Source organism: Notechis scutatus, chromosome 5, assembly GCF_049901735.1.
Source record: "Notechis scutatus isolate UNSWTSFEM ecotype Mainland chromosome 5, rNotScu1.2, whole genome shotgun sequence".
In the NCBI taxonomy this organism is placed as follows: Eukaryota; Metazoa; Chordata; class Lepidosauria; order Squamata; family Elapidae; genus Notechis; species Notechis scutatus.
The window spans coordinates 55,546,008-55,555,346 of NC_142013.1; the positions used below are offsets into that span (position 1 = coordinate 55,546,008).

At 37.6% G+C, this 9,339-nt stretch overlaps 1 protein-coding gene across 1 annotated transcript in view; it reads left to right on the plus strand.

Moving 5' to 3' along the window:
• UBASH3A (ubiquitin associated and SH3 domain containing A) overlaps positions 1-9,339 on the plus strand; it is a 39,860-nt gene that overhangs the window by 17,197 nt on the left and 13,324 nt on the right. The window contains exons 7-8 of the mRNA XM_026673960.2: positions 7,922-8,039; positions 9,064-9,172. Of these exons, the coding sequence (XP_026529745.1) occupies positions 7,922-8,039; positions 9,064-9,172 (227 nt within the window). The remainder of the gene's footprint in view (positions 1-7,921; positions 8,040-9,063; positions 9,173-9,339) is intronic.

Genomic DNA, 9,339 nt, shown 5'->3' on the forward strand with positions numbered 1-9,339 from the left:
GGCACAAACAGACCCCCCCGATACCTCCAGCTCAAACACACCCCAACCAGGCACCCAGATGAAACCTAGCTTCCTAATAAATGATAGCCATCCATTTACTTGGAGCTAAGCCGCACTAAAAGCCTCCAATACAGGAAACACAATGTTGCCAGCCAATCAAGACAAAAAAAGCTACAAAACAGACAGAAGGTATTAGAAACACCAATCAAGCAGAACACAGCAAACCCCAAGACCAATAAACACAGACCAAGACTCCCAATCAATCAGGATGAAGAAAAAACCATTCTGGCACAGCAGTAGGCTAGCACCAAATTTAAAACAGAAACAGCTGTGAAAGTCTGACTCACAGACGAACACTATACAGAAGCCTGATGATGGCAGATGAGATTCTGCTGAAAAATTAGTATAAGCATTCTGTCTTCCATTAAACAACGTGTCGTCTGGATATAAATATCTCTGTGCAGTAACAATCAAAATTTACAACAGTATACATTGTATTGGTATTAATTTTGCAATCTTACAAAAATAATATTGTATATAGTAAACCTATTCATTTCTCTCTTAACATATTTTCTAATAAGAATATAATAATAACATTAAACATAGTAAACCTAATAGTCGTATCAATAACAGTCATCACATTGTGTACATCTCTATCTTAACATACTTTCTATATTTCACTAATCTTCTTTTATTTCTAACTTCCATTTTTCTTCTCCAACCATCAATAAAATAATTCCCATGTCATATAATATTCAGTTTGTTCTTTCTCCTTAATTGCAAGTGGTAATCTATTCATTTCTGCACATTCTAATATTTTCCTAATCACATTCTCAATCGTAGGAATCTCTTCACTTTTCCAATTTTGTGCAAAAACAATTCTAGTTGCCGTTAACAGATGGATAATTAAATATGCATTCCCTTTACTATAAGTTTCAGGTAAAATCCCCAACAAAAATATTTCTGGCTTTAAGTCAATACAGTGCTTTATTATCTTTTCCAGTGTGTATTTTTGTCCAGTATTTTTTTTTTTTTTTTGCTTCTGCACATGCCCACCACATATAATAAGACCCAGGTATCTGGTGGAACTTCCAACATTTAGCTGACTTATCTTTAAACATCTTTGCCAATCTCGCCGGTGCAAAATGCCATCTATAAAACAAATTTTATATAAATTTTCTTTATATGCAGTTAACATTGTTAATATATAATTCCTGTCCCACAATTTCTGCCATTTATCTAATTCTATTGTGTAACCAAAGTTTTTTTGCCTGTGCTATCATTGTCTCCTTCACTTGTTACTCTTCCAGTTTAATGCTCAATAAGTAGCTGCACAGTTTCTTTATCAATCTTTCTTCTGTCCCTGTTAATATCTAATTCTGTTAGTTCTTTATAGAAACCATATAATTTAGCATCTTTCTCATGTCTAGAATGTATCTGCACTTGCTAATACCATGTCATATCGATCCCTTGATCACTCAGTTCTTGTTTAGTTTTGAGCTCTCCCTTTTCATTCAAAACATCTTTCTATCTAACAATATTTCCCATATTAATAAAATTTGGATGAATCAGTGCTTCCATTGTTGAAAGCCAAACTTCAAATAGTGTTGCTCTCTAATTTTCTCCCATATTTACAATAGTGCATTCCTTATGTAATGTCTTTGAAAGTAACCATGTATCTTACTCAGTGGTGGAATTCAACAATTTTTACTACCGGTTCTGTGGGCATGGCTTATTTGGTGGGCGTGGCTTGGTGGTCATGTGACTGGATGGGTGTGGCTTAGTGGTCATGTGACTGGGTGGGCATGGCTTGGTGGTCACATGACTGGATGGGCGTGTCCAACTCAATGTCACTCATATCAAGGGGGGCCTCACCCGGCCCCTCCCCTCCCAGCCATTCCTTGTCACCCAGCCTCAACTTATCTATAGTTCTATAAAAATGTTGTTCACCCTTTTTTGACTTTATTATCTGCATACTATAGATGTACTTTCATGGACCATTGAAAAGGGAAAATGGCTCACATGCTTTACCCAAGAGTGTGATAGGCAACAGGCTTTTAAGGGGCTGCCACAAAGAAAGGGGAACAATGTATTTTCCAAAGAAGCAGAAGGCAAACAAGAAGCAATGGATGGAAACTGAACAGAGAGAGAAGCAACCTAAAACTAAGGAGAAACTTCCTGACAGTGAGAACAATTAACAAGTGGAACTGCCTGTCTCCAGAAGTTCTGGGTGCTCAATCACTGGAAGTTTTTGAGAAAAGGCTGGACAGCCATTTCTCTGAAATGGTATAGGGTTCATCCCAAGGTCCCTTCTAAGTATTATTCTGGCACCTTTCCCAGGATTTCTACTCAGAGTTTGGCACCCTCAGTTTTCTTGCCTGAGCTGGGGGTTGGACTAGAAGACTTCCAAGGTCCCTTTTCAACTCTTGCTAAACACATGTGTATTTTATGCTCTGGACTATTGACATTGAATGCATGTAAAGCCTGAAAAATATGTGGTAGCCCTGAGCAAAAGAAAGGCAGAAAAATCACTTTAGGTGTAGGGACAGTGTAAAATATTAACACATGATAAATAATGGAACAATTAAAAATAATAGCACAGTTTTATCTCTCTCTTCCTATTTTCTCTCTCTCTCTCTCTCTTGCACACACACACACACACACACACACACACACACACACAGCACTTAACAGACAAGCATTTTGGAAGCAGCTCCTTTAAATTTCTCCAAGGCTGGAGTGGATTCCCCCCACCCCCTCTGTCAGGCCGCACTCTTTTTCACTCCAGACACTTTAACTCACACAGAAAGCGATACTTGCAGTATCCATAGGGAATCCTTGGAGAAGTTTTTAAAGGACCTACTGCTTCCAAAATGCATTTCTTTTATGTTGCAGAAGTGCTCCAAGGCTCAATTCACCCCCACCCCCTCTGTCAGACCACACTCTTTCTCACTCCAGACACTTTAATTCACATGGGGAAAGTGATACTTGCAGCGTCCATGCCGTTCTTACTTTCCCCCGGGAAGAAAGGGGATGTGGGGAACGGAAAACTAGGAGAGCGATCGCAAGTGAGAGACCGGGTGACCGGGTTGGGGCGTGGCCAGCCAGGGGTCACCACTGGTTTGGCGACCTATGCCAAATAACCGCTACCGGTTTGCCCGAGTAGGTGCGAACCGGTTGAATACCACCTCTGATCTTACTTTTCCCAAACCACGAGAAAGCATGCCTGCCTAGTTGCAGGTCATGTCCCTCCAAAGTCAATAATCTTGTATGCCTCAATGCAATCCACTCTTTGATCCATGTTAATACCGCTGCCTGATAATACAATTCCCAATTTGGTAATCTGAAACCTCCCCTATTTCTTTAACCCTGAAGCATTTTAAAGCTAATTCTTGCTTTTTTTCCCGTGCCAGATATATTTTAATGTTATTTTATTAAGTTCCTCAAAGTATTTTTCCCAGTCTTATCAGAATTGTTTGAAATAAGTATAATAGTCTCGGCAACATACTCATTTTAATTGTAGCTATTCTTCCTATCAATGATAGTTGCATATTTCCCCATTTTTCCAGATCTGTTTTAATTCATTGCATCAATTTATAATAGTTATCTTCCTTAATCATTACACATCTTCCTGTCAGTTGAATCTCTAAGTATTTTACTTTCTTAGTAAACTCAATATCTATTCTCTTCCTTAATTTTTTTCTGTTTATCTATAAGGTTTTTCACTGAAATCTTAGTTTTTTCTTTATTTATTTTCAATCCTGCCACTTCGTCATATTCTTCTATTTTTAAAAATTAATCTGGGCCCTGTTTCTTGTGGATCCTCCAAAATAAAAACTAAATCATTTGCAAATGCTTGTAATTTATACTTTTCCTTTTTTTATTTCCATACCTTTTATCTCTGTATTTCTGACATTTCTATTTAATACTTCCAGTGTCAGTATGAATAATAGGGGAAACAAGGGATATCCTTGCCTTGTACAACTGTTTCTTTGTCTTTGACAGCTAAGGGTGTTTTTTTAATGGTTTTTGCTTAAAATAGCTATGGAGGCACTTTTGGTTGTAGATGCTAAAAAGCATCAAAATAGATAGATGTGCTCTAAAGGGGAAATATGTTGTTTACTCTGCATAAAATGCAGTTTTAATTATACCACTAAGGAATATTAAGAAAATGGAATATTGAATAGAATAGAATAGAATAGAATAGAATAGAATAGAATAGAATAGAATAGAATAGAATAGAATAGAATAGAATTCTTTATTGGCCAAGCGTGATTGGACACACAAGGAATTTGTCTTGGTGCAAATACTCTCTGTATACATAAAAGAAAAGATACATTCATCAAGAACCATAGGTACAACATTTAATGATAGTCATAGGGTACAATAAGCAATCAAATCATACTAGGAAACAGTCAATATAAATTGTAAGGATACAAGTGACAAAGTTACAATCATACAGTCGCAAGTGGGGGGGAGAATGGATGATAAGGACTGATGAGAAGATTAACAGTAACAGTACTGCAGTTTGTAACAGTTGAACAGTGTTGAGGGAATTATTTGTTTAGCAGAGTGATGGCTTTCGGGAAAAAACTCTTCTTGTGTCTAGCTGTTCTGGTGTGCAGTGCTCTATAGCGTCATTTTGAGGGAAGGAGTTGAAACAGTTTATATCTGGGATGTGAGGGGTCTGTAAATATTTTCGCAGCCCTCTTTTTGACTTTTGCATTATACAGGTCCTCAATTGAAGGCAGGTTGGTAGTAATTGTTTTTTCTGCAGTCCTAATTATCCTCTGAAGTCTGTGTCTGTCCTGTTGGGTTGCAGAACCAAACCAGACAGTTATAGAGGTGCAGATGATAGACTCAGTAATTCCTCTGTAGAACTGGATCAGCAGCCCCTTGGGCAGTTTGAGCTTTCTGAGTTGGCACAGAAAGAACATTCTTTGTTGTGCTTTTTTGATGACGTTTTTGATGTTAGGTGTCCATTTTAGGTCATGTGATATAGTAGAACCTAGAAATTTGAAGGTCTCTACTGTTGATACTGTGTTGTCCAGTATTGTAAGAGGTGGTAGTATGGGAGGGTTTCTTCTAAAGTGTACCATCATTTCTACGGTTTTGAGTTTGTTCAGTTGCAGATTCTTCTGGTTACATCATGAGGTAAATTGTATAACCTCCTGTCTGTATGCGGATTCATCGTTGTCTCGAATGAGACCAATCACTGTTGTGTCATCAGCAAACTTCAGTATTTTAACAGATGGATCATTTGAGATGCAGTCATTGGTATATAGGGAGAAGAGAAGTGGAGAACGCACACAGCCTTGGGGATCCCCTGTGCTAATTGTACAGATATCAGATGTTATTCTGCCTAGCTTCACCTGCTGCTTCCTGTCTGTTAGGAAGCTTATTATCCACTTAGAAGTGTGTTCAGGTACCGCTAGTTGGTTTAATTTACTTAGAATAATGTCTGGAATGATGGTATTGAATGCTGAACTGAAGTCTACAAAGAGGACCCTTGCATAGGTATTTGGAGATTCAAGGTGTTGTAGGATGTAATGCAGAGCCATGTTAACAGCATCATCTGTCAATCTATTTACTCAGTATGCAAACTGCATGGGATCTAACAGCGAAACCGTGATGGTTTTCAGGTGGGACAGCACAAGCCTTTAAAAGATTTTCATAACTACAGATGTTAGAGCAACTGGTCTGTAGTCATTCAGTTCCTTGATGGAGGGCTTCCTTGGCACTGGGATGATGGTAGAGCGTTTGAGGCAGGAAGGAACGTAGCACATCTCTAGTGGTCTATTGAAGATTCAGGTGAAGATGGGGGCCAATTGGTCAGCACAGACTTGTAAGCAAGAAGGAGTTATTTTGTCTGGCCCTGGTGCTTTTGCTGGCTTTTGTCTGTGTAACAGATCTTGTACTTCTTTTTCTGTGATCACCAGAGGTTGTGAACCCAATGGGTTGGGGCCAGTTGTAGGAAGCTTGGCTGTTGTTGGTGTGTTTGAGGTGGGGGTTGTGGAGATAGGTGGCTGTAGTTTCCTTTCAAACCTGCAGTAAAACACATTCAAGTCATCTGCTAGGTGTTGATTTCCTTCTGCCTGGGAAGGTTTGCTGTAGCCAGTGATGTTTTTAAGAGTTTTCCATGTTTGCTAGTTCATTTGTTGAGAACTGATTCCTTAACTTTTCAGAGTAGCTTCTTTTTCCTGCTTTGATCTCTCTTGTTAATATGTTTCTGGCCTGACTGTATAGCATTCTGTCACCTTTTCTGTAGGCTTCCTCTTTGGAATGACATAGCTGCTTAAATTGAGCTGTGAACCGAGGTTTATTGTTACTATATATTTGCAGGTTCCTTGTTGGTACACATAAGTCTTCGCAGAACCTGACATATGATGTTACAGTATCTGTGAGCTCATCTAGGTCTGTAGAGGTATCTTCAAAAACATTCCAATCAGTGCAATCAAGGCAAGCTTGGAGCTTCAGCTTTGCCTCATTAGACCAAGTCCTCACTGATTTAATTGTTGGTTTCATGGTTTTAAGTCTTTGTCTGTAGGTAGATACAAGGTGAATCATGCAGTGGTTAGAGTGTCCCACAGCTGCTTGTGGTAAAGACCTATAAGCATCTTTTACTGTTCTGTAGCAGTGGTCTAAAGTATTTTTTGCCTCTGGTGGGACAATTTACATGCTGGAAATATTTTGGTAGCTCTTGCCTTAAATTTGCTTGATTGAAATCCCCCAAAATGTTGGGAAGGGAATCTGCGTGTTTGGCTTCAGCCTCCATAATTTGATCAGCAAGAGTTCGTAATGCCTTGTTTACACAAGCTTGTGGAGGAACATACACAGCTATTAGGAGAAATGAGGAGAACTCATGGAGAATAAAATGGCTTGCAGTTGATATGTAAAGACTCTAAGCTTTCATCACAGAATTTATATATTATAGTTATATCCTGAGACCAGCTGTTGTTGATATATAAACATAATCCTCCACCCTTTGTTTTACCTGATGTCTCTTCAATTCTGTCTGATCTAAATATCTGAAATCCTGGGATGTATATGGTGTTGTCTCCATAAATTTGTGGATTAAGCCAGGTTTCAGTAAAACAAAGAACTGCAGAATTGTAGAAATCAGAATTCCATCTATTTAAGAGATGTATTTCATCCATCTTGTTAGCAAGTGAGCGTAAATTAGTCAGAAAGATTGAAGGGAGAGAGGGTTTTTTTTTTCCCTTTTCCTTAGTCTGTTTAAAATTCCTGCTTGTTTACCTCATATCCTTTTTCGGCACTACTGCTTTTCTCCTTTGTTTGTTGTAATCCATAGCACTGGGGAATTAGTTAGAATCTCCTCCGCATTTGCAAAGACATGGGTGGTGGTGAGGAATCAGAAAACTGCTCCTTAAGGAAACATTGCCTAATTCTTAGCAGATGGTCTTGTGAGTATGAAATCCATAATGAATTGCAGATAATAACAAAAAATAAAGAAACCATTAGAGAGCATTCCACCGAGGCAGCCGTCGTCGGTGCCATCTTGGCTATCTGAACTATATTGCTTCTGAACTTTCTATCCTTGTCACTAAATGGTTCAGTTTTACTGATTAGTACATTGAGTCCATAATTCTCCTTCTACTTATTCCCTATTGTCAACACCAAGCTATTTTCAAATACAACTCCCATTATCACAGACCATTCACTATACTGAGTGAGTTTATGAAAATTGTAATTATCTAGAGAGTACTAGAATTCCTACTTCCCACTTTAGTCACAGGAGAGAGTCTTGTATAGGTTCAGATTTCTTGGTAAGATCACTGTGTTCCATTTATGAGGGAAATTACTCTTCTGAGATGTGTTGTCTTACATTCAGTTCAAAGATATACGTGATTCCAAATTTTCTCACCGTTTTCTGTTTTGTTCTTTGCTATTTATGTTTCAGAGAATATATTTTATCTGCAGATGCAGGCCAACTTCCTAAGAACCAAATCAAAACTTGCATTAAAACAAAGATTCCAAATCCATTGCCAAGGAATTTAGCCAAATTGCTTACTCATCAGGTAAACTGAAATTCAGGGATCTTGATCTATGGATATGTGTGAGAATGAAGAGGAAGACAAGTTTAGGTATTAAACATTTAGATACAGGAAACATTTGTCCAGTTTTCAAATTTTAGTTCAGGATTTCTAGATGAAAGAGTAACATTAACAAAATTGCCAAAGGACAATTTCAGAAGTCAATCAATTTTTTTAAAAAGTTACCCTAAAGATTTCATTCTATGTAAATCTATAGCATGTACATAAATAAATTCTTCCTGCAAATTTTTTGAGAAAGTATCTCAATTGACTAAGTTCAACCTTTTCCAATCTGGTGCTTTCTCAGAGGTATTTGCCTTTAATTCTCATCATTTCATAGCATAGCACTTTGTTTGAAAATGATGGATACTGTAATCTAATCTAATATTTGGGGGGGGGTGGCATTTTGGAAAAGATAGCCTAGACTGTATTCTTAACAGTTTAATAATAGTGAGCGAATGTTTAAATATTCAATAACTATGTGACATATTAATTAAATCTTCAATGTATCCACAGAAGTTCTGCAGCAAAGGATAGTTGCCCTTTGCAACCAAATATTGCAAAGCCATGAGGCTTACTTCATCACTTTGTAGCTTGCTGTAGATGCCCCAGCACAGAGGCTACAACCAAACATCACATCCTACTCATGAGCTTCTTATAACGACATTTTTTTCTTGAGACAGAAAGCTATTATTGATAGATTTTATTCAAGCAATTTTTTTTTGCTTCATGAAACATGCTACATTATCCATACTGTTCTGAATGTCACAACTTCGCTGCATAAATATAAAACCGAAAGTACAATCAAATGCAGTATTTTTCAACCTTGGTAACTTTTCAACCTTGGAATTTCAACTCCACAAATTCCCCAACCAATAAAGTTGTGAAGGTTGAAAAACGCTGATCAAATCTCATCAATTTAGTTGCTATATGAATTTGTTTTTGTTCATCTGAACTACTATTCTTTCAATAATTTCAATAAGCAGAGTTGTAACATAATTTCTTTCAGTTGTCAGCACAAACCACAAACCAGAGAGACATGTTGGTGATTTGCCATGGAGAAAGGGTAGACCAGGTGTTTGGGAAATCTTGGATACAGCAGTGTTTTGGACCAGATGGTAAGTAAAGGTTTAGAGATCCAATATTGCATGTGTGATATAAAGCAGTGGATTATGTGAACAGAAATGAACAAAACAACAATGACTCATCTATTTTGTATTTGAACTTTTTGAACTTCCTATCAGTTCCCAAATGTACTGGGGATTTAAAACAGTTTTCATGTAAA